Source organism: Chiloscyllium plagiosum, chromosome 20, assembly GCF_004010195.1.
Source record: "Chiloscyllium plagiosum isolate BGI_BamShark_2017 chromosome 20, ASM401019v2, whole genome shotgun sequence".
NCBI classification, from domain to species: Eukaryota; Metazoa; Chordata; class Chondrichthyes; order Orectolobiformes; family Hemiscylliidae; genus Chiloscyllium; species Chiloscyllium plagiosum.
Window position 1 is genome coordinate 53,625,976 of NC_057729.1, and position 26,158 is coordinate 53,652,133.

The following is a 26,158-nucleotide window of genomic DNA, read 5'->3' on the forward strand; positions in this document are numbered from 1 at the left end:
ACATAGTGAACAAATTAATTCTAATGTCAGTCTCTCTATGAATCCAAATGCTGACATGAGTGATCTTTGATTTCTTTGGCTTTGCTGTCTCCCTTTTATTGTTTTAAAACAAAATAATTTATTCCATTTCATACCAAGTGGAAGGAACTAGCTTTTGTTCCTGCCTCTTGAGTCACTGCTGAGGCTCTAATATTCCCAGTGTGAGTACTGAGGGAGTGCTGCGTGGTCAGAGGCATTGGTTTATAGATTTGATGTTAAATTGAGGCCCATCTGTCTGCTTTATTGTAAATGGTTCCATATTGCTCTTTTGAAGAATGGAAGGGGAGACGATCCCCATATCCTGCCTAACAATATCTCTCAATCAACATCAGTAAAACATATCATCTGCTCATAATCCCATTGTTATTTATGAGAGCTTGCTGTTATAAGAACTGGCAATTGCATTTTCTATTTTAACAACAGAGACTGACCTTCCATAAGGTAGACATTGCATGTAGAATATATAGGGACATCCTGAGTTTGTGAGAGGCACTGTGTAACCAGAAATCTTTTAGTTTGGTTGTTTTCACTGGCAATAACACTCAAATAAATATTCCTCTATGTGCAATTCTCAGTTTGCAGGTACCACATTAACCTGTAGCCCATTCGCATTCCATATATTGTAGGTGTGTAGAAGGGGAACAGAGGGCTATTGGCTCTGGCTGGTGGGACCCCTGCCTCCAAATACACAACCTTACACAGTCTGGTAACTAGGAGAGATGGTGGTGCAGTGATAATGTCACTGGAATAGGAAGTCAGTGGCCTGGGCTAATGCCTTGGGGGCACCAGTTTATATCCTACCAAGCAGCTGATGAAATTTCAATCTGAAATTGAAACCCAGTCCCAGAAATGGTGACCATGAAATGACCATTGATTGTTGTAAACATCCATCTGGTTCACTATTGTCCTTAAGGGCTGGAAATCTACTATCCCCACCGGTCTGGCCTACATGTGACTCTAGACCCAGAGCAATGTAGTTGACTCATAACAGCCCTCTGAGATGGCCTAGCAACGTGCCTTAGTTCAAGAAAGTGGCTTTCTTAATGGGTAGGAAATACTGGTCAGGCCATGAAAGAATTAAAATAACAAACACCATCTTGGTGAAGGAATGACTTTGTTTCAGAGTTCACATTCTTTGTCATTAATCACTGGACACCAGTTTTGTGGACAACCTATTCTGTTATTAATAGAGAAACAGAGTATAAAATCAAGGGGACTACACTAAACTTTCACAACTCACAAATTAGATCCCAGCTGAAGTATTGAGTTCATCATACGGCAGGGAAGAATATGACGGTTTACCTGAAAAGTTGGAGGAATGGGAGTGTTTACTTACACAAAGTGACTAGCGAAACTGGTGTGTGTTCTCCCTTGAGCACAGAAAATGGAACAAGATTTAATAGATATGTTCAAAACAAAGTTGACTGAGCAAATAAGGAGAACCATTTTTTCATGGTAAGGGAGTTGCTAACCAGAGTACACAGATCAATGGTAATTAGTGAAAAAACCTGAGACCAAAAGTTATATTTTTGTTAAATGCAATGAGTAGTTGGGATGTGGAACATGTTGCCTGAAAGGGCAGTGAAAGCCAATTGAATAGGAACTTTCAAAAGAAAATTGTGTAAAAAATAATTGAAAAGGAAAAGAATGTGAGGCTATGGAGAAATAAGAGAGTGGGACTAATCTTTAAAAAAAATCATCAAATGAGTTCTGAATGTTGCTAGGTCAGTATTTATTGCCCATCCCTAATTTCTCCTGAGAACGTGCTAGGGACTACCTTTGTGAACAACTGCAGTCCATTTGGCATAGGTACACCCACAGTGATATTGAGGAGGGAGATCTGGGATTTCGACTTAGACACCAAGAAGGAATGACAATATAGTTCCAAGTCAATCAGGATAGCACTTTTTCAAAGGACTGGACAGGCACAATTGTACAGATGACTTGTACCACACCATGATGTGATGTGGTATCTCAAATTTGCCTTTTTAAATTATTAGATAAGGTAGGGATTGGCCTTGGAAGAGTAACAGTGACTCAGTATTTGCCAGGGAGCAGTTTTAACATGGAAAAAGCACTGCTTAGATATTGAGTTGAGCAAAAACTTAAACCAGTCAGTCCTCCTCTTTAGTAAAATATTTTAAACAGGTGTGTTCATTCTGAAGTTTGAATGCAGTGTGCAGCCTGAAAACAGTTTGAGGTGAATGACAGCTTTGTGATTATGTCTGAAGTGCAATTAAAGTTAGCTAGGCAGAAGTGGATACTGCAGATGCTGGAGATTAGAGTCAAGGTTAGAGTGTTTAAACAGGTGTGTTCATTCTGAAGTTTGAATGCAGTGTGCAGCCTGAAAACAGTTTGAGGTGAATGACAGCTTTGTGATTATGTCTGAAGTACAATTAAAGTTAGCTAGGCAGAAGTGGGTACTGCAGATGCTGGAGATTAGAGTCAAGGTTAGAGTGTTGCTGGAAAAGCACAGCAGGTCAGGTAGCATCCAAGGAGCAGGAAAACCTGATGAAGGTCTTTTGTCCAAAACATCAATTTTCCTGCTCCTCGGATGCTGCCTGACCTGCTGTGCTTTTCCAGCACCACTCTAATCTTGACAACTAAAGTTAGTACAACTAAAGTCTGGAACAACTCTGAAATTGTGGCAAAGGTTTTCCACATGAATACTATAACCTTGAAGGTTTCCTGCTTTATTTACAATCTTAATACGAAATTGGAATGCCTGAGGATAAAGGAAGAGCCTATTGTAAGAACAAGTATCCCAAGTCATACCTGAATTGAAATGTTTTTAAAATGGATTGTGATGGAATGTGATGGTGCCCACCAGTTTAAAACTCCACAGAGCATTGAAATTTATGAAGCACTGGAGGCTATTCAGCCCAATGGTCTAATTTTGTTTTTAAAGTTATATTAGCCTTCCAGACAGCTCCATCCTTCCCTCTCTCGGAAATAATTTCTCTCCATCTACCCCGTATCAAATCCTTTAATTGCTCACTTAGCTCACCCCACTTGTGTGTCTTTTATGCTCAAATGAATTGGTCAGACCACATTTGGATTATTGTGTTCATGCCTGGACACCTTATTTAAGGAAGGGTGGGGTGCCATGGTGGCTCAGTGGTTAGCACTGATGCCTCACAGCGCCAGGGCCCTGGGTTCAATTCCAACCTCAGATGACTGTGTGGAGTTTTCACATTCTCCAGTGTCTGTGTGGGTTTCCTCTGGGTGCTCCGGTTTCCTCCCACAGTCCAAAGATGTGCAGTTTAGGTGGATTGGCCATGCTAAGTTGTCTACGGATGTGCAGGCTAGATGGATTAGCCATGGGAATTGCAGGGATATTGGGGGGGGGGGGGGGCATGTGTAGCGGGGTACTCTTTGAAGGGTCGTTCTGGACTTGATGGGATGAATGGTCTGCTTCCACACTACAGCGATTCTACAAAGGATGTTAAAGTCCTGAAGGAAGTACAAGGGAGATTTATGAGAATGATACCAGGGATGAGGGATTTTAGATATAAAGAAAGATTATAGAAATTGGGCTTATTGTCTTTGGAGCAGAGAAGATTAACAGTTGATCTTACTGATGTGTTCAGAATAATGAACAATTTTGGCAGAGTAAAGAAAGATATTCTGTTTTCACTAGCTGGTATGTTTGTAACTAGGGGTCACAATTTCAAGATTGTCAGCGAGAGAATTAGGAATGAGGTGAGGAGAAACTTCTTCATTCAGAGAGTTGTTAGGATTTGGAATGGACTGCCTAGGAGAGTGGTGGAGGTGAATTCCATTTGAGGTTTCAAAAGAGAACTGGATATGTATTTGAAAGGGATAACTTTAGAGGGCTATGGAGAGAGGGCTATGGTGAGAATGGGACCAGTTGGGTAGCTCTTTCAAGTGCTGGTACAGGTATAATGGGTCGAATGGCGTCCTGTAAAGTAAAATTCTGACTCAATGAATTCAAAATTCATCCAGATAATCAACCCTTTTAAAAACCCCTGCATCATTCCAGGAATATTACATTCCTGTGCTTTCCATTATTTAGCATTTGCAAACATAGGACATGTGTTCAGCTATGTCTTGAGATACCCTGAGAACAGTATGCACAGTAATAAGCAACCCATTGCAAAGTTGCAAGAAGGTCCATTAATTTATATATTCCTACAAAGCAAATACTAATTATAAACAAAGTAGACTTTGTTTAACAAAGTAAATGCTGAAAAAGAATATCCAGCTCTTCCGACACAGAGACCCAAGGGAGGGAAACAGAGCTTTGGACATCTCACTTTCTGAGTTCATTTACAATTATTTTGAATGCTGTTGTTCGAGATCCCATTACATTATCCTGAACTGCATTACTCTAAACCGATTGCTTTCTCCAACAGTAGCCGTGCCCAGAGGTGCGACTTGCTCAAGAATCTTTTAAGTATGTTTTTATCTGTGTACATCACTTTCCTTTCAGGCAAATAGAACGTATACAAATCTAAGGCAGTCCCTTTTGGAATAAGTGGCTTTTTCGTTTTCGCTGTAAATTGTTTCTCTGTGCCCAGCCCCGGAACAATCATGCTCAGAGAAGAATGAAGTACTTATCAGAAATAAACTCTCGCTCACTCCCCATCCTCTTTCCACTTAGCCCTAGTCCGAGATGCTTCAGTACCTACCCCAGCGGGAGCACACACTCACCTGATCCGGGCTGGGAGCGCTGAAAGGCGGCACAGGATCCCGATCGAACCGCAGGGAGAGACGGAGGGCGATAGAAACTTCTTCCGGGCAGACTTGTGGCAGAGGTAAGATAATTCTATTTTTTTTTAAAAAAACTATATATGTATTTTTTAAAAAAAGACCACGAGTGTTTGCTTCAATTAATTAAAAAAAAACACACAGACACACATTCCCGGAGATATTCTCCAGTTAGTAACCTCTGGGATTCCAATGAATGAATGGATATCAGATGCAAAATTTAAGGAAGAATATACGAGATTAAAACTCCTCTCCTTCTGCCTGACCTACTCAAATAAATCTGCGGGAGGGGTTCCTGTCCCGGAGTAGAAGGGTAGGAATGTTGGGCAGATTTTTAATACATTGCCTCAGCCAGGGGTAAGTAAGCCCCTCCTTCTGGAATGCTCCATAGGGTCAGGGATCAGAGCAGTTTGGATGAATGTCCCATTGAAAACCCACTGGGCGAACGTTAGACACTGTCTAGGATTTCTTGCAGAGAGTCAGCGACACAGAAAGCTGGCTGCAGAGCTGAAATTCATTGGCAGGAGTTATTTTGAAACTGTAAAGCCGATTCTGAAACAAAATAGATAGATTTTCTGTACCACATTATTGGTCAAGGGAATTCCTCTGAGAATTGTGGTTCTGTCAATGGAGTCCATTTATTGCCGATTTGGGAAAACTAACAAACATTTTTTTGTTGTGCACTAAAATTTAAATATCGGCTTTTCAGAGCAGAATTAACCTTGTAAGCTCCACTCCATACCTGTATATATTTTGGAAGGTTATCGTGTTGTCAGGAGAACAAAAACCAAGGACCCAAGCAACAATTTAGCACTCATACATTAGCTTGCTATCTCTCCATGGATGAGTTGAAAAATGTGGTGCTGGAAAAACACAGCAGGCCAGGCAGCATTGGAGGAGTAGGAGAATCGACGTTTCGGGCATGAGGAAGGGCTGTCTGACCCGCATCCAGCATTTATTGTTTTCAATTCGGCACTAGTGCTGAAGACTTATGCTCTAGAACTAACCCTGCCCGTAGACAAGCTATTCCAGTACAGCTACAACACTGGCTATGGGTTTGGTCAGTTCATTTAGCGGAACATGTGACACAGTGATGTGGGTTCATTTCCTGCACCAGCTGAGGTTACCATGAAACACTCTCCTTAACCTCTCCCCTCACAGTGGCACGGTGACCCTCAGGTTAAACCACCACCAGTTGTCTCTCTCCAGTGAGAGAGCAGCCCTGTGGTCTGGTAAGACTATGGCGACTTTACCTTTACAATGATGGCATCTATCCGACAATGGGAAAACATTTACAGGTATGTTCTGTTCACAAAAAAGCAAGCTGAAACTAATCTGGCCAATTACCACTCTATCAGTCTACTCTCGATAATCAGTGATGGAAGATCTTGCAAACAGTGGGATGAAATAGTACTTAGATAGTAATAATCTGCTCACAAACAAAAAACAGAAATTGCTGGAGAAATCTAACAGGTCTGTGGGTTGAAATGTCTACTAATTTTCTACAGATGCTGCCCGACCTGCTGAGCTTTTCCAGCAGTTTTTATTTGCATCTGCAGTTCTTTAATAATTCTTTAATAATTTTTTAAAAGTTTGCCCAGTTTGGGTTCTGCAAGGATTATTTGACCTCAGCTCACCTCACAGCCTTAACCGAAACATGTGCACAAGAGCTCACATGAATTGAAAGTGACTCCCAATTAATGTCAAGGCAACATTTAACTGAATGTGGCTTTGGGGGTGCTTGCAAAGTGAAAGTGAATGGAAAAAGTGGGGAAATCATTGTTTGTTGGACTCATACCTGGCACAAGGGAAGATGTTTGTGATTGTTGGAGGTCAATCATCTCAGTCCCAGGACATCACTGCAAGGGTTCCAAGATCCTGTGAATTAACTTTTAAAGAATTTCAGGATTATTATTCTGCTTTCATAAAAATATTTGAAGTATTATTATTCCTTGCTCAATCTTGGTGTTAACAAACTAAAAATTATTTCATAGTTGCGTGATACTTTTTTCAGTATGATGGAATCAAATTAATACTTTTGAAAAATGAAATAAGCTCAGAAACACACACAGGATGGGAAAACATCAAATGCTATGTGTGAGAGCAGCACAGTAAATAAGACAGGAAGAATGTTCTAGCTGTTTTTGAATACAGTAGGGTGTTCCCTCAGTGTGTTTATAAAATTACAAGCAGATAGTGGAGAGAGGACTGATGCCATTGCCAGGGGCCCTGGGAAAACAGACCAATCTGGAGCACTGGTCCAGAAGTCTCAACCCAATAACATCTCCCCCTCGCCCTACATAGATCTTCCATCACTTACAGTAGACAGCCATCTTCCCCATCCCCTCCACCTGCAACCACTACCTCCAACTTGGAAAATCACTCTTAGGTGGAATCCTTTCTCTGGGAATGGTGAATATTTGAAGTAAAAGAGAGACATCTCAGTCTTTGAGATGATTTTCTCCAGCTGAGGTGAAAGTTAGTCTTACAGATGCTGACTGGCCTGTGTTCTTTTCTGTTTTTAGTTGGGAATGAGTGTTCAAGCCACCAGAAGTTGACTGGGAATTAACATATTCCTGGTGAAGGGCTTTTGCTTGAAACGTTCCTGCTCCTTGGATGCTTCCCAACCAGCTGTGCTTTTCCAGCACCACTCTAATCTAGACTCTGATTTCCAGCATCTGCAGTCCTCACTTTTGCCTGGTAATTAACATAAGAGACTTACAACGCAGACGACAAGCACTCTCCCACCATGGTCTGCAATGATGTTCCATGTTATCATTGCTGGGTTAGGACCAGTGAATGATCATAAGAAGCTGTTATTTTGTTTGAAGAACCCATCTGTTCATTAGTGGGAAAGAGATAGGCTGTCTCACACTTGATTAGATTACATGGGATTCTCGGCCCTTGCAATATAGTTGACCTTTAATATTCTGAGGACAATGAGGGATGGGCTTTATTTGCTGCTACTTTATTTGAAGTTATCCACATTCCAAGAATGAATTTCTATTTTTATTCATTCATTAAATTTGGGCATTATTAGCTGGGCTAGCACTTAGTGTTCATTGTGAGTTATGCTTGAGAACATGATGGTGAGCTTTTCTCTTGAAGTGCTGCAGTCCAGTTGGTGTAGGTAGACCCAAAATACCGGCAGGGAGGGAGTTTCAGGATTTTGAACCGGTGACCGCCAGAAGGGGAGTGGCTTGGAAGGGAGCTTGCAGATAGGCTGTTCCCATGTCTGCTGCCCTTGTCCTCTGGTTGGTAGTGTTTATGAGCTTGGAAGGTACTGTCAAAGGAGTTATCTGTTGTGCATTGTGTAGTTGGCATACATTGCTGCTACTGAGTGTTGGTGGCAGAGGAAGTGGATGTTTGCCGATGTGCCAATTAGGTGGGCTGCCTTGTCCTGGATGGTGTCAAGCTTCTTGCCTACTGGTAGAGCTGCACTCATCCAGGCAAACAGGGAGTATCCATTATACTCCTGACTTGTATTTTGTGTGGTGCAATTATTGGCCTTTGGTGTTTAAGACAGATCTTCCCACTGCCTTGCTCGAAATGGGATATTATGAATCTGAAAGGGCTGGCTGAACAATGTGATGTCTGAACTGTCACCATGATTTGGGATCCTACTATGTAGATCAGGAAACTCAAAAGTTGAGTTTTCCATTTGAACTTGCTAGTCTCTGACTTTCCATTTGCTGTCTTTAATCGTCATGAAAATATGCGTTGGCAAGTGGAGAAGCAAAAGTCAATCACTACCATGAAATATGAATTGATAGTTTATAAAATGCCTGAAGGTATATATCCTTATCCATTTAAATTACTTTTTAAGGCAGCTAAACAGATTAAGTCTGAATTAATTCACTTGAGGTATTGAGCTGTCCCTGACATTTATTAAATTTACAAAGCACTTTGAAACAACATCTAATGTACATCTAATATGGAATTCAAAAGAAGGCTTTTTTTTTATAAAGCCTCACATGTACTTAGATCATCATAATATATCAATAAAAATGTGATAAAAAGCTTTTTGGTTATCATATGTGAATCACAGAATAAATGAAGAATTGTTGCTAACTGATAAAGCAGGAACATTAGAACATAGATTGTAGAACACTACAGCACAGTACAGGCCGTTCGGCCCTCAATGTCGTGCCGACCTGTGGAACCAATCTGAAGCTCATGTATCCTACACTATTCCATTTTCATCCAATGACCATTTAAATGCCCTTAAAGTTGGCGAGATATTAATTTAATAAATATTGTTTTATTGATATTTCTGTCTGTGAGTGAGAATGCCAGGAAGTGTTAGTCTGAATATTAAACTACCTTAAAGCACAAAAAGAGACCATTCAGCCCACTGCATTTGTGCTAGCTCTTTGAAAGAGCTATCTGATTAATTTTACTTCCCCTGCTCTTTCCCCATGATCATGCATTTTTTTCCTGTTTAAGCTTTTACCTAATTCTCTATTCAAATTTACTATTGAATCTTCCGTTAAGAATAATAACTCTCTTTATAGAACATCCTTTATTGCAGACTGGTCTTATGGGACTTGAAAAATAGCTCTTCATTTCAGCTCTGGGTCTGTATTGTCAATTTGTCCGTGCCTTTTAATCTCTGACTAGCTGGTAGAAACAGGATATATATTCCACCATTTATAATGTTCCACAGTTTCTTGGGTCAGCTGGAATTAAGTAGCATCAACTTGAATTAGTTTTTTAAAAAAATTGTTCATGTAGTTGTTGCATAATTTATTGGTCCATCCCTAATTGCCTTAAGAGAGATTAAGAATCGATCACATTTCTCTGGATCTGGAGTCGCAGGTAGTCCAGATCCATGTATGAATGGTAGATTTCCTTCCCTAAAGGGCATTAGTGAACCAGTGGGGTTTTTATGAACATGATCACCATTAGACCTCACTTTTCCTTCTATATTTTTATTGAATTCAATTCGATTCAAATATCACTATTTGCCATTTGAATCTATGTCCCAAGAACATTAAGTTGGGTTCTGGGTTGTTACACTGCCACGTTTAATTTAGGAGAAGATGATTTGCAGAGATGTAGAAGGATAAAATGGGGAAATATCATGGTATGGCCTGAAATTCAACTCAGAGTTCAATAAGGCTTTGTGTTTGGGACTCAAAAGACTGCTTTACCCTTCCCTGAGCTCACGTGGGGAAAAAGCCATCTCTGATGACAAGGCAATATGTGCAGCTTTGGCAGTATCACACACATTTAACAAATAATTAAGAGTTACAAAAATGACCAGGGATCTGAAGATAATGACGAGATGTTGTGGGCTTTTTCTTTGTGTGGGTGAAGGGGTGTCATTCATCAGAACCTAGAAAAATCTGGGGTGCATCAAGTATTCTTATTAGGTTAGATTAGTTTACTTACAGTGTGGAAACAGGCCCTTCGGCCCAACAAATCCACACCGACCCGCCAAAGCGCAACTCATCCCCCTACATTTACCCCTTCACCTAACACTACAGGCAATTTAGCCTGGCCAATTCACCTAACCTGCAGGTTTTTTGGATTGTGGGAGGAAACCGGAGCACCTGGAGGAAACCCACGCAGACACGGGGAGAATGTGCAAACTCCACACAGAGAGTCGCCTGAGGCGGGAATTGAATCTGGGTCTCTGGTGCTGTGAGGCAGCAGTGCTAACTGCACTGTGCCACCGTGCCGCCCATAAATTCTTAGGGAACTTTGATAAAACATGTAGAATATTAGCAAAGTTGAAATGAAATAGCACAAGATGTTGAGAGCAAGTTTGCAATTTCTTTAAGAACCTGTGGACTGTAGGAAGGATAATGAGATTGATTGGATAGCTGATTAATCACTGTGGCCTACATCATTATGTGTGATTCTATATTGCTAATTAAGGAACTTTGTAGTTTTGGGTTATGTTGATTACTTTACGAGACAGATTGTGAGACCTTACACAGTGGGGAATGGAGGTGGGAGAAGGTTAGGTTTGTACATTGCAGCTTGGAGATAAAAAGGAGCAAGGAACTTCAGCGGCAAACAATAATGGCTTTATAGAACATCTCTTATTGCAGACTGGTCTTATGGGACTTGAAAAAAATGATTCAAAAATGTCACATTGAACCAAAGAAGGAAATCTTACAGGAGAGTGACAAGGTTTAATGCAGAATCCTAAAGGAGCAGAGAGAGAGAGAGGGGCTCAGTGCACAGGGTTGAGCTGAAATGTGCAGGTGTCAATGGAGCGATGTAAAGAACTGGGGGATGCTTGAGAAGCCAGTGTTGAATGAGCACAGTGTTCTCGAAGAGTTGTAAGCCCATCGTAGTATCAACAAAATAGAGACAAGAAACATTGGCGCAGACAGTGAGTTGTACGTTCCCACATGTACTGTCAACATTAGCTGCCGTACTTGAGACTGTCTTATGATCAGTGCTTCAGAGCCCAACACTGAAGTCTGGAGTCACCCCCTCTGATTGAGATCATATAACAAACTAAATCATCTGAAACCCTAAATACAGCTTATTTCAGGAGTGACTCACCGTGATAACACTGCTACACTTTTGAAGCATGGGACGATGTATAAATAATTCTTAAGCAGTTTCAAATAATCTGGCGCCCACTGTACAGACATAAAACCCACATTTACTGGGTTTCTGTCTTTTGGTATTGAGGCAGTCAACATGAACCCTGTCGAAGTTATTAATTTCAGCCTATATGTTAATATCATATTTATAAAGAGATAGTCTTTGTATTAATTTAGTGACTCACCACTGCATGCCTGTGTGTACCCCTCCCATGTGTTTTTTTTAATCCCTACATAGAGTCCGCACTGATCCTCCGAATAGCATCCCACCCAGATCCACCACCTACCTATCCCTGTAACCCTGCACTTCCTATAGCTAACCCACCTAACCTATACATCTCTGGATACAATGGGCAATCTAGCATGGCCAGTCTACATATCCTACACATCTTTGGACCGTGGGAGGAAACCCACACAGACATGGGGAGAATGTGCAAACTTCACATACATAGTCACCCGAGGGTGGAATCAAACCTGGGTCCCTGGTGCGGTGAGGCAGCAGTGCCAACCACTGAGCCATCGTGCCGCCCCGTGCTGATGCCTTACAGATGATGGTGATTCAGTTACTGAGCTCAGCCAGCAGTGATGGCTAGTGAGGTTGGACTCAGCTCTGTTTTCATGAATGTGTTGAATAACTATCCTATGCTGATTACTGTTTCTTCATAGTCCCATTTCAACCCCGTTCTTTATCTCTATCCATTCTTTAAAGATTGTTTTTCTCAATTTATATTCCTCCAAAATATAAACTGGGAAAAATGGAAATTTGGACTCTGTATTGCAAAAAATGTTCAAGGTATATTGTTTTTTGTTCACACTGAAAGGTCTCCTAATTCTTGGAGAATTTGGATTTGAAAATTTAGTAAATCTTGCTGGCTCCAATACTGGCTTAAAAAGCTATTCTGCAACAACAGTGAATTGGTTTTCAGTTGCAGTCTATCACAGATCTGAGAAGGTAGTTGCACTCAGACTAACAAAAACCAGAAGGCCAACACCGGTCCCTTTCTCTCTCCCTCTGTGTATGGAAGAAAACTGGCACTCAAAGTCTCTGAAAAGCAAGATATCTAATTCAAGCAAAGACCTAGGTCTAACTGACCGGCTACTGACTTGAGAAAATTCTATGGTTGACAACGAAGTGATATGATCATCAAAAAGAACTGTGAGGAAGTCACCTCATTCCACATTTATGATTTGGTCTCTTGATTCACAGAATTTGTTCCTTCTTGCTTATGTTTTCTCTTCTAGATACATTTCCAGAACTGTTGCCTTATCTGTCTGTTTGTGAATGAATACATCTATGGTTGGGTTTAAAGAGGATATAGGTTAAATTTTCATAGTCCTACTTAATAATCCATTTTGTTACATGTTAAAGAATAACTTTGTCTTTAACTGTTATTTTTGATGGTGAAAACCTTGTTTGCAGCCAAAGTCAAGCGATTAACCATCTTCGTGACTCAAATGATCATTTATACATCTGTGACGGTTTGTTGAACAGTGGGACTTAGTTACCCAGTGAACTCCTCCCATCAGGGTCACGGAAATTCCCAATCACAACTTATTGCCTCTCCTCAGCTCTATCCTAACCCAATCATTATTCTATTCTGAATTGAATTAAATTGAATTTATTGTCACATGTACCGTGGCACAGTGAAAGGCTTTGTCTTGCGAGCAATACAGGCAGATCACAGAGTTAAGTAGCATAGATAGTAAATAATAGATAAACAGCAGCAAAAACAAAAACACAGGTACAGGTGAATGTTAAGAGTTTGTGAGTCTATTCAGTATTCCAACAACAGTAGGGTAGAAACTTTTACAAAACCGGCTAGTGCATGTGTTCGGGCTTCTGTACCTTCTCCCTGATGGTAGAGGTTGTAGAAAAACATTGCCAGGGTGGGATGGATCTTTGAGAATGCTGACAGCCTTTCCTTGACAGAGGGCCTGGTAGATGGATTCTACAGATGGGAGGTTGACTTTTGTAATTGTCCAAGCCAAGTTCACCACTCACTGTAACCATCTCTGATCGTGAATGGTACAGTTGCCATACCAGGTAGTGATACATCCAGACAGAATGCTCTCGATGGCGCACCTATAAAAGTTGGCAAGGGTATTCGCTGTCATGCCAAATTTCCTCAGCTGCCTGAGGAAGAAGAGACGTTATTGGGCCTTTATAACCAGTGCATTCACACGAAGAGTCCAAGAAAGCTTGTTGTGGATGACCACTCCCATCAACATACTCCACTCGTTCCACCTCTGTGCTGTTAATGTGCAGGGGGGCATGAGTAACATACTGCCGAAAATCAAAAATTAGTTCTTTGGTTTTTCTGGCATTGAGAGCTAGGTTGTTCTCAGTGCACCATTTTTCCATGTCTTCCACCTCCCGTGTAGTCTGTTTCGTCGCCATCTGAGATTTGACCGACTATGGTGGTGTCATCAGCGAACCTGTAAATGGCATTAGTCTGGTATTTGGTGATGCAGTCATGGGTATACAGTGAGTACAGTAGGGGGCTGAGTACTTACCCCTGGGGGGGGTCCAGTGTTGAGTGTTAGTGAGGATGAAATATTGTCCCCAATCTTCCCTGATTGTGGCCTGTGGGTCAGCAAACTGAGGATCCAGTTGCAGAGAGTGGGGCTTAGTCCAAGATCACTAAGTTTAGTAATCAGTCTCGAGGGGATAATAGTGTTAAAGGCTGAACGTAGTCAGTGAGTAGGATTCTTACGTACTGCTCTTGGTGTCAAGGTATTCTAGGGAGGAGTGAAGGGCAAGTGATATTCCTGCTGGAATTCTCAATTCCATGGCTGCCCAGTCTCAATCCCAATGTCTACTGATGGTATTTTCATCAGTTGGGCACACTATCGCCCTCGAAGGGCTTGGGTTCAGATTGCACTTCAGTGACTTAGGTATAAAAATCAAGGCTGACACTCCACTCTGGAACCAAGTCAGTAATGAGCAGATCCTCCAAATCAGGCATTAAAAGGAGTCTCTGACTGCCCTTTTAGCTGAACATTGCAGAACTCATGGAATTATTTTCAGAGACTAATTTACAATTTAGCAGAATGAAAGATGACTTTATTGAAACATCCAGGATTCTTACAGAACGTAACCAGGGTAGATTGTGGGAGAGCCTAGAACCAGTGGGCATCATCTCAGAGGAGGCGATTGCAGATTTAAGATAGAGTTGAGGAGGAATTTATTCTCTGAAGGCAGCAAATCTATGGAATTCTTTATCAACCAGGGCTATCAAGGCTACGTCATTAAGTAGATTCAAGGCCGAGATGGACTGATTTTTAATCAGTGAGTGAATCAAGAATTATGAGGAAAAACCAGGAATGCGGAGTTGAGGATTATCAGGTCAGCCGCGATCTCATTGAATGGCCGAGCAGACACAATGGGCTGAATGGCCCACTTCTGCTCCTGTATCTTATGATCTTATGAGTAGGCAAATTCTCCCAGGACTCCCTCGATCAACAGCTTAAAAAGACCCACCAATAACACTGAAAGAGCTGTGCATGCTATAAATCAGAAACAAAGCAGAACCTGCTGGAAATGCTCAGCAGGTCTGACAGCATCAGTGAAGAGAAATCAGAGTTAATGTTTCATGTCGGTGACCCTTTGTCTTTTCTGGGGAAGGGTCACTGGCTATGAAACATTAACTCTGATTTCTCTTCACTGATGCTACCAGAAGTTTCTTTTCTCACAACTTCTGTCTTTGTTTCTATTGCTGACATGTTGCTGTGCACAAATTGCCTGTTTATTTCCTACATTACAATAATGGCTACAATTCAAATGTATGTCATTGACTGTAAAATACATTGGGATGAAGATGAGATGAAAATGCAGTCTTTTTTTCAAAGTTTACGAGGACTCAGTTGCATGTCTGTCAGCATGGCAATAAACACAGCTTTCCCCAATGTTGTCCACAACCAATGAATAAATAAGAGAATAGTACATCACTGACCATTCTCACTGCTGGCCTAAAATCTTTCCTTGTTCCTAACCATCCTCAATTCTCACTCCCTGTCACAATCTCCTGTAAGTGAAAGAGCTATATGTGAGTCAGTATCAGACTCCAGGATAAAGTTAAATCCTAGCCCATTGTTGAAGAGACCATTAACATTCACTGACAAGGCTTAATGCATGAAGATTAGCTGCTTGGATCATTCAAGAATGATGGTGAGTCACAAACAGTCTTGGAACTCACTGTGTATGAAATAAATGGCATACTGTAAATTAAGTAAAACAGTTTTCCAAATCCAGTGATCATGAAAGTCCTAACTGCCTGTTTGAAAGGCCTCCATTTTAATTCTCTATGGACAGACCTCACAATCACAGTGTGTTGTTATATACAGTGAGTTGTTATAATCTGGTCTATATTGCTGGAAGCAGTTTGAATTATAACTTCTAAATGGAAGTTGGATAAATACTTGAAAAAGAAAAATGCATTGGCATGGATATTGGGAAAGAGTAAGCAAGTGAAACTAATTGGAGAGTTCTTTGGATGAGCTGGCACTGTCATGACACTGACATTTTTTACAAACCCACCGACTCCCACAGCTACCTGGATTACACCTCTTCCCACCCTACCTCTTGCAGCCTCTGCCGTATCTGCTCCCAGGAGGACCAGTTCCACCACAGAACACACCAGATAGCCTCCTTCTTTAGAGACTGCAATTTCCCTTCCCACGTGGTTAAAGATGCCCTCCAACGCATCTCATCCACATCCCGCACCTCTGCCCTCAGACCCCAACCCTCCAACTGTAACAAGGACAGAACGCCCCTGGTGCTCACCTTCCACCCTACCAATCTTTGCATAAACCAAATCATCCGCCGACATTTCCACCACCTCCAAAAAGACCCCACCACCAGGGATTATGTCTCTCCCCACCCCTTTCCGCCTTCTGCAAAGACCGTTCCCTCCGTTCCCACCTGGTCAGGTCCACGCCCCCCTACAACCCACCTTCCCATCCTGGCACTTTCCCCTGCCACCGCAGGATCTGTAAAACATGCGCCCACACCTCCTCCCTCACCTCTATCCAAGGCTCTGAAGGAGCCTTCCACATCCAGCAAAGTTTTACTTGCACATCCACTAATATCATTTATTGTATCCGTTGCTCCCGATGCGGTCTCCTCTACATTGGGGAGACTGGGCACCTCCTAGCAGAGCACTTTAGGGAACATTTCCGGGACACCCGCACTAATCAACCACACCGCCCTGTGGCCCAACATTTCAACTCCTCCTCCCACTCTGCCGAGGACATGGAGGTCCTGGGCCTCCTTCACCGCCGTTCCCTCACCACCAGACGCCTGGAGGAAGAACGCCTCAACTTCCGCCTCGGAACGCTTCAACCCCAGGGCATCAATGTGGATTTCAACAGTTTCCTCATTTCCCCTTCACCCTAGTTCCAAACTTCCAGCTCAGCACTGTCCCCATGACTTGTCCGGACTTGTCCTACCTGCCTATCTCCTTTTCCATCTATCCACTCCACCCTCTCCTCCCTGACCTATCACCTTCATCCCCTCCCCCACTCACCCATTATACTCTATGCTACTTTCTCCCCACCTCCACCCTCCTCTAGCTTATCTCTTCACGCTTCAGGCTCACTGCCTTTATGCCTGATGAAGGGCTTTTGCCCGAAACGTTGATTTCGCTGCTCCTTGGATGCTGCCTGAACTGCTGTGCTCTTCCAGCACCACTAATCCAGAATCTGGTTTCCAGCATCTGCAGTCATTGTTTTTATCACTGTCATGATGGGTTGAATGGCCTCCTCGTGTATTGTAACATTCTATGATATGATGTGGTGGTTTTGAACTGGGGTGGACAAAGTCGGAAATCACACGACACGAGGTTATAGTCCAACAGATTTATTTGAAATCACAAGCTTTCAGAAAGCAGCCCCTTCATCAGGTGAAGTGAGACTGCACTTTATGAAGTGGCAGCACTCTGAAAGCTTGTGATTTCAAATACACCTGTTGGCATATAACCTGGTGTCATATGGCTTTTGATGATATGGTTATAGTTTAATAAAGTAATCAGTTTGGAATGGTTCAAGCTCACACTTGGGAGGAGCTGACAATATGGCCCTGTCCATTGATAGTATGCTTGTTGGATTAGTGTCAGGAATGACGTCAGACTCAAATTATCAAATGGGTTGCGGTTCCAGAACTTGGTCTTGCTTTCATCAAACTGACAGCCTGTGACACTCAACTGACAGAAGGAGCTGGACCCTTGGTACTGGAATGCTTTCTTATTCAGATAGATTTCTTTTACAAGAGCTCAGATGCATTACTTACTTTTTATTTCACAACAATGCAAATAGCCCCAAGAGCAATGAATGATTCTGTGTCATGGATAATCATCCTAATCCCTGGGTTATATCCGAATGAACTGCATATGATAGTTTAACCCTAGCTTTACATTACGAGATTACTCACACAACTTAAAATGTGGAGATGCAGATGTAGGACTGGGATGGACAAAGTCAAAAGTCTCACGAACCAGGTTATAGTTCAACGGGTTTATTTGAAATCACTAGCTTTCAGAGCGCTGCTCCTTCATCTGGTGAAGTATTGGACTTTAACCTGGTGTCCTGTGACTTCTGACAAAACTTAAAAGAAATGAGTATGCAGGAAAAAAAAGATCAGGGCTGACTTCTCTGACCTCAAAGAATAACTATCTTCTAACTGCAAGTGTCAAGAAATGTGGGCTGTGGGCAGTTACAATGAGACTCTGTTCCTTTTACACTGAGATTTTACGGTGCTGGAGAGCACTTGGAGCCTGCATCTAAGTTAAAGATGACTACATTGGAACTGGTGCCAATGACTGCCTCCTGGCCCATTCTGCTCTGTGTCTGTACTTGATTTAACCCCGCTGTTTGATCCTTTTGGGACTTTGCTGTACATTTGCACTGTGCAGTTGTTCACTTCCCCCACTTGGAGTAAGCAAGAGAAAACATTGGAAACAACCTTTAGAGAACGGGGGTGTTATCTTAACCCACAATGAGTGAAAAGCTCTTCAAATGCTATGGAACTGCCGGACCATTAGACCTCCTTATTCCTTTCCTCCTTGGTATCTGACCTTCATTCAGCTAGCAACCCCCTGCTTTCTGCAACATTCCCAGGAATGGGGCTTCAGCAAAACAATGATTGGATAATACTGCCATTCACAAATTATGAACGCAGAGATCTGTGACATCAAACATCATCTTTAAGCCATCATTCCATTCCCCTGTAGGTCTGGCTCTGACCAGCTCAGTATGACTCGTGACACTTTCCGCCAATACCTGCAACAACGCCCTGACCAGACAGTGCTGATTCTACACGCGAAGGTTGCTCAGAAATCATATGGAAACGAAAAGAGGTAAGAAACCAAAGCCAATCATTTATGTATTACTTTAACTTTATACAGAAATATTTATGGTCTACATCACAGCTCGCAGAGATACTCATTTTCTGTGCCTTTAATTCCATAGACATAGCCATCACTGCAATGGCTTACAGAGTGATTTGTAAATTCCTAATGGGATGAAAAGATTTTCTTGTGGGGAAAGGTTGAGCAGATTGGAGTTTAGCAGAATGAGAAGTGAGCTTTGTGAAACACGTAGGATTTTGCTGAGGAGAGGGGCAGGGCTTGACAGGGCTGATGCTGAGAGGATGTGCCCCATCAGAGGGGAATATAGAACAAGGGACCACAGTTTAAAGATAAGTGATCTCCCATTAAGATAGATGAGGAAGAAGTTTTTTCTCTTGTGGAGGGTTGTGAGTGTTTAAAATTCTCTTTTCATAGAGAGCAGTGGCAGCTGACTCATTGCCTCCTCTTGAGTGAATTCAATGGCAGTGGTAATACCACTGGACTAGAACCCCAGGCTAATGTTCGAGGACGCAGGTCCAAATCCCCCCATGGCAGATGGTGAAATTGAATTTAACAGAAGTCTGGAATAAAAAACTAACCTTACAGTGATATGTTGATTGTAAAATCATATCGGGTTCACTAAAGTCCTTTTGGGAAAGAATACCCCACCCTTACCTAGTCTGAATCACATGTGACTCTAGACCCACTGGAATGTGCTTCAATCTTCACTATCCTCTGCGCAATTAGGGATGGGCAGTAATTACTGGTCCAGCTCCCATGAATGAATATTAATTTAGAAACAATGTTATTTGACAAAGGAGTCGAGTGTATGTTGGGCACAAAGGAATGGATGGTGCAATAGTGCTTTGCACCAACCATGATCTGGTTGAATGGTAGAGCAGGCTGAAGGAGTAAAATGGTTTAATCCTGTTCCTATTTGGTGTGATGGAGGTTTCCCGTAATCAAGTATTAAAGAGAGACGTTCTTAGGGCTAGTGTTAACTGGAACCAGAGCCTTCCTGTGGGAACTAGTGCGTGTGGAAGAAAAGTTCATTCAACTGATACCAGTAATCAACATCAATCTATTCATGTGACTAACAAAAGGTTTTTCTTTGAAATTCCATTCAGGTTTTTCTGTCCACCACCATCTGTCTATCTAACTGGTCCAGGATGGAGACTCAAACATGAGCAACTGAAATGTAAGGCAGTCTTAACATTAACCAGATATTTACTTAGCAATGACTGTGTTTGTATAGGATCTGTTTTTCAATATCTGCATGCAATGGCTAGACTGACAGGCGTGGAGGTATAGTAGCAAAGTGGTTATTTTACTGGACACTAATCCAGAGACCTGGATGAATGAACCAGAGGCTTAATCCAAACAAGGTAGCAAGGCATAGTTTTAATGGCTATCCCTAATTGCCCAAAGGGTGGATAAGAGTCAATTGCATTACTGAGAGTCTGGAGTCACAGATTTCCGACAGGATGTCAGTCAACCAGATGGGATTTAATGACAACCAATAATGGATGTGGAGGCCAACAGGAGTGCTCATGGGTTGGGAGGGTCAGAGCCAGGGTCAACCTGCCTAATCAGTAAGCTAATTTATTTTGATTCCAGATTTTCATTGAATTCCATTTGCTAGGATGGGATTTGAACCCATGTCCCCAGAACATTATCTTGGGGCCTGGACTACTCATCCAGTGAAATTATGACAATGCCACCACTTGATATTTTCTCCTGTTGATGAATACACTGATCTTTCACTTTCAGATTGACAAAGGTTCCTTCGTTGTTTGGTTGCAAGAGTCAGATAGCTGTTGAGTTGGGACTAGCCTTAATCAAGTTGCTGAAGAGCATGGGCTCACTGTGTAATGGTGTCCATAATGTGGCGCAACATTGGGTATTTCACAACTGGATGCAAAGTGTGCCAAAATAGAACTGTCCATTTGTGGTAGAAAGTGAGGACTGCAGATGCTGGAGATCAGAGTTCAAAGGTGTGGCGCTGGAAAAGCACAGCCGGTCAGGCAGCATCCGAGGAGCAGAAGAGTTGACATTTCGGGCATTAACTCTTCATCAGGAATGGGTTTATGCCCAAAATGTCGATTCTCCTGCTCCTCGGATGCTGCCTGACCTGCTGTGCTTTTCCAGTGCCACACTTTTCAACACCATTCACTTGTACCCTATTGTCAAGTCAGACTGCCGGGTTTGTCTCCCTGCGGTTGTTAACTTGATCTTGGATTGTTTGATAGGAACACCTGCAATGAGATATTTATAGAATTCACAGCCCTGTGACAGGCCATTCAGCCTAATAAGTCTGTGCTGATGTTTATCCTTCATGTGAATGTCATTGAATCTACCTCAGTTGACCCTACCAACATGACCTTGTATTCTATTGCCCCTTGAGTGTGAACCTACCTTACCTTGGAGATATTCCCCTGATTTGCATCTAGGCCATTGTCTGGGTAAAGAAGGTTTTCCTGAATCCCTGTCAATATTGGTGAACCACAAAAACAACGTACCAAGTAGAAACACCCTCTCATCAAAAGATTAAAAGCATGTCAGGCCGCTTTCCCTCTGAAACATTACATTTCCGTATAGGGTAAAGAGCACATTGCCATAATCCCCATAGGGCTGCTCTTTCATTAGAAAGAGAGATGACTGGTGGAGAGTTTAATCCGAGGGTCATCATGCCTCGGGTGAAGGGAAAGATTGAGAAGGTACAACCGTCACGGTAACCTCATCTGGAGCAGGAATTGAACCCATGCTGTCAGTGTCTCTCTGCATCGGCAACCAGCCAACTGAGCTAGCCAACCACCTTTGACATAGAAGCCGGTGTTGGTTTAAACTTTTGTAGACAGCTATCCTGAAAAGATCACTAGCTAAACAGCTGGCACAGAGTTTGAGCTTTCTGATGGTGCAGTAGTACAAGTTATCTTGATCCGGTTTCGACAAACCCGCTGTCTGACCGCATCATTGCAGTTCAACCTGGAAACATGGGAATCAGCACTGGCCAAACATATCGGTTATTCCAGCAAAACTGTGATCCAATCCGAATATTCCTCTGCATTGTGATCACTTTCCCGTTTATTGCCAATGTACAAATTCTCAACCTGAGCATGAAATGCTCCTGAGTTATCAATTTGTCGCAAATCCACGTCCACAAGATGATATCAACTGTCTGCCAAGCTCAACCTACAGGCAATGGGATGATTTAGAATGCTAATGGATATTGTTAGCTTTATAGATATAGAGTCATCAGCACAGAAGAGGCCCTTCAGCCCATAGAGTCTGCTCTGACCCATTTACATTAGTCCTAATTTCCAGTGCTGGGCCCAAAGCCTTTAATGTTATGACCTTTTAAAGATTGTGATGTTATCTGCTTCACCTTCCACCCCGGCAGTACATTCCAGACCTTCACGACCCTCTCGGTGGAAAACATTTCCTGAAATCCTCTAAAGCTCCTGCCCTTCACCTTAAACTGGTTGATTTGAACTTTTTCTCTGTATGAATTGCTAGGTAGACTCGATGCCAAGGTTTTAAGCTAAGAATGAGAGAAATCCTGATTTGAAATCACCCTGGCTAAAGCATAACAGTTGTTAGCTAACAGCAAGGTATCTAATCCTGTAATTAGAACTGGCCTTGTCGGGATCTGTAGCCAGAAGTAAATGAGAGATAGCAGGAGGGGTAAGATTTTGGAACACCAAACAGAAGTGTACTCCCTTCGTTGATGAGAGATTTAAATCCTTTACTTTTGCTCATACTTACACTTCCTGGCCAGTAACTTATCAGAGACAGAATTAAATCAAACATCAAACTAATAAGTTACAAAAAAAACCCCAAAGAATTAATATCATGCTTTGTAATTTCAAGATCATATGTCCCAAAGAGACACAGTTTTTGTTTGTATGCTAGGGATGTTACATGAGTGATGGTGCACTTAATCTTTCGATTGCTGCACGCGGAGGTTTGTGTAGTTTCTGATGTGTGCCTTGGGGTCCTTAAGGTCTATGCAGACAATTGGACACCTCACTGTAAGGGTATTGCTGTTGGGGAATTATAATTTTTGTAAAAATTATTAGAATGAATTTTATTTTTGAAATGGAAAAGAATTCATTATTTCAGTCACAATTAAAACTTGTTATTGCTGTGTAGCGTGAGTTAGGTGCAAGTGACATGTCCTTCTATATTCCTCTCGCGGCACGCTTAAAACCAAAGCTCACTTGATGTTGACATTTTAATTTCTCAAGCCAGCACTCTCAGAGTGAAAACTACAGTTCATGCGAACTTGTTTAATTTATTTATTTGCTATGGATTCATGCTGAGCTGGCGAAGAAAGACGGAGAATCTACAAATTCAGTGAATCCAGAACATCATCTCAAAAGGTGAGGGTGGAAGGCTGATTGGTAGCTGAAAATTATCTGGGATCTGACTAACAGTCTGGGCGGTGTGATAGTAATGTGTTACACTTCACTCAGGGAGTCCAAGTGTACGTGGCAACATGCTGTGTGTTCTATTCTGGAATAATAGATAGCAACTGCACTTCAGAAATTCACCAAGACTCCTAAGAGAGCACCTTCCAAACCCATGACCACTTCCGTCTAGAAAGATGAGGGCATGGGAACACCACTGTCAGCAAGTTCACCTTCAGGCCACTCTCCATCCTGACTTTGAAATATATCTCCATTCCCCCATTGTTGTCAATGGATTTCCCTTCCTAAGGGCATTGTGGGTGAACCTTCAATACATAGACTGCAGCAGTTCAAGAAGGCAACTCACCACTTTCTTGTCAAGGGCAACAAATCAAGGGCAATAAGTGCAGGCCAGTAAGGCCCACCATACCACAAACAAATAAATCAAAATACTGACTATAGAGCCTTCAATTTATCTTCTTCCTATGGTTAACCAGGCATTTTACCCATTCTTACCACTTGCTACTGGCATGTTTTGGAAGGATTTGCAACTTGATACTTGACATGTTTGGCCACATTGCACATGTGCCTTCCTTAGCCACCCAGTCCTGGAGTGGGACTCAAACCCAGAACCCCTAGCTCAGAGGTGGGTACACTACTTGCTGCACCTTCAGACTCCCTTCAATAGTATAGGTCCCTCTTTAAATAAAAGTTCAAAAGGCTCCTCCCTGTTCCAGCCACTGTCCATTGAAATGTCCATTCAAACATCTTTCAGGAGTGAAATGAGGAAACATTTTTTCATCAAAAGGCTAGTGGAAGTTTGGAACAGTCTCTGAATGTTACCATGAAAAAAGCTGTAGATATTAATGATGTTTTCAATAAGTTTAGAGAGATTTTTGATGGCTCATGATTATCAAGAGATGTGGATGCAAGGCAGGGAACCGGAGTTGAGAGACAGACCAACCGTGGTAAACTGATGGAATGGTCTTGAGGGGCTGAATGGCCTCATCTTGTTTCTAGGACTAGAAACTGACCAGCAAATCGTGAGTTCCATTGAACTATCAGAGAAGAGATGTCTGTGGTGTCTTTTAGAGTTATCTTAAATTCTGAGAAGTGCTAAGGCCAGACTTGCACTAAATGTACAAGCTGGCAATGCATTTATGTAAATAAGAGTTAAACTCAAAGCTTTAAGAGGGTGTTGATAACTGCTTTTACAGTGACGTTAATTTTAGATAGTTGTTATAGCAGTAGACATTTTTCCTACATTACATCCATGCTGGTGCAAGTGTCTGTTTTAGGAACATGGATTTAGCTCCAAACTGTTTCAGAGTGTATTCAGATGTTGATGAATGCATTGGAGGCTCTTACAAAACTTTCTGGATAAAATCAGGAAAGTTGATATCCTGCTAAGTTCCATCAAGAGTCAGGCTCTCCTTTATAATGTCAGGTTATTTTCTGCGGGAAATACTTAACGATTACTGAGTATCGTTCATGGTTTTGCTGTTTGCTTTACTCAAGGGTGGGTGTGAAGTGAGCAACGTTTATCAAAATTATCAACGTTTATCAAATTGACAATGTCATCTTGAAAAATATGGAAGTAAACAAGTTTACAGTCCTCATGGCCCTGTGGATTCAATATTTGAATCAATGTTGTGATAAAGAGTGGCTGAAACAGACAAGAGCCTTGTGAAGAAACATTTAAAGAAGGATCGTATGCTGTTGTGGTGCAATGGGGTAGTGTCCCAGCCCCTGATCTCAAAGTTCTGGGTTCAAGTGCCACTCCAGAAGCTTGGGGAAGCTGGCTAAACATTACAAGTATCAACCTTGTAAATCCTTCCAGCAGAAGCCAGTGGAAGGTGATAGGTGTGGGAACGATTCTTGGTCAGCCAAGGGATGGAAAGCACATTAGAATGATTGCTACCTATGGCTTCAGACTACAACATGTGAGTGAGTGTTTCAGCATCGAGCTGGGCTCCCCGACTGAACTCTAACACAACATCACTGTCACCTAGACTGTTAGATCCAAATTAAACAGTTCCACCCTCAAACAGTGCTGCTCAACCTAGAATAGGGTTGCTGTAAAAACCTCTGTGCTCCAATGCTTTAAGATGTCACTTGCTCAGCAGTGCCTTCCAATGGATTCCCCATTTTCTTGCCATCATCCCTTGCCACAGCCACAGCCCACTTTTGTAACAACTGAAAGCTGCTATAGAAATGATTTTCAAACTATTCATTGGCAACTTGCAAGTTAAATTGAGGTGAGTCTTGACCCTGAAGATTGAGTACCCTTTGATCGGTGGCTATTTATCAAATCTTCTGGTTCTTTGGTCACTGTCACTAGCCTTAACCTAAAGCCCCATGTGCTCCCAAGGCTGTTGCCTTGCCATGACCTTTCTGGAATTATGGGTGAAGCAACTGGTTGACCACCTGGAATATTGCCTCAAACCAAGTTGTGTTGGGAAGATGGCAGAATGTTCTAGAAATCTCTGGGGTTAACTGCACCACTTTCAGTGTATCAATAGACAATAGGTGCAGGAGTAGACCATTCTGCCCTTTGAGCCTGCACCACCATTCAATATGATCATGGCTGACCATCCTTAATCAGTATCCTGTTCCTGCCTTATCTCCATAACCCTTGATTCCACTATCCTTGAGAGCTCTATCCAACTCTTTCTTAAGTGAATCCAGAGACTAGGCCTCCACTGCCCTCTGGGGCAGAGCATTCCACACAGCCACCACTCTCTGGGTGAAGAAGTTTCTCCTCATCTCTGTCCTAAATGGTCATACGGGGTATTTTTAAGCTGTGTCCTCTTGTTCGGCATGTTTCCTGCCTCCAGAGTGTCCAACCCTTTAATAATCTTATATGTCTCAATCAGATCGCCTCTCAGTCTTCTAAACTCAAGGGTATACAAGCCTAGTCGCTCCAGTCTTTCAGCATAAGGTAGTCCCGCCATTCCAGGAATTGACCTCGTGAACCTACGCTGCACTCCCTCAATAGCCAGAATGAAACACCTGATAATTCTATCAGTTGAGACTGTGGTGCTGGAAAAGCACAGCAGGTCAGGCAGCT

The 26,158-nt window shown here is 42.2% G+C and overlaps 2 protein-coding genes across 2 annotated transcripts in view; one reads left to right on the plus strand and one right to left on the minus strand.

Moving 5' to 3' along the window:
• The window catches only part of matn4 (matrilin 4), a 72,308-nt gene extending 67,248 nt beyond the window's left edge, over positions 1–5,060 (minus strand). Inside the window, exon 1 of the mRNA XM_043710850.1 lies at positions 4,714–5,060. The gene's annotated coding sequence lies outside the window, so the exon portion shown is untranslated. The remainder of the gene's footprint in view (positions 1–4,713) is intronic.
• Positions 1–26,158, plus strand: part of rbpjl (recombination signal binding protein for immunoglobulin kappa J region-like) — a 67,043-nt gene that overhangs the window by 20,297 nt on the left and 20,588 nt on the right. The window contains exons 3-5 of the mRNA XM_043710855.1: positions 4,664–4,817; positions 18,563–18,688; positions 19,807–19,877. Coding sequence (XP_043566790.1) covers positions 4,664–4,817; positions 18,563–18,688; positions 19,807–19,877 — 351 coding nt within the window. The remainder of the gene's footprint in view (positions 1–4,663; positions 4,818–18,562; positions 18,689–19,806; positions 19,878–26,158) is intronic.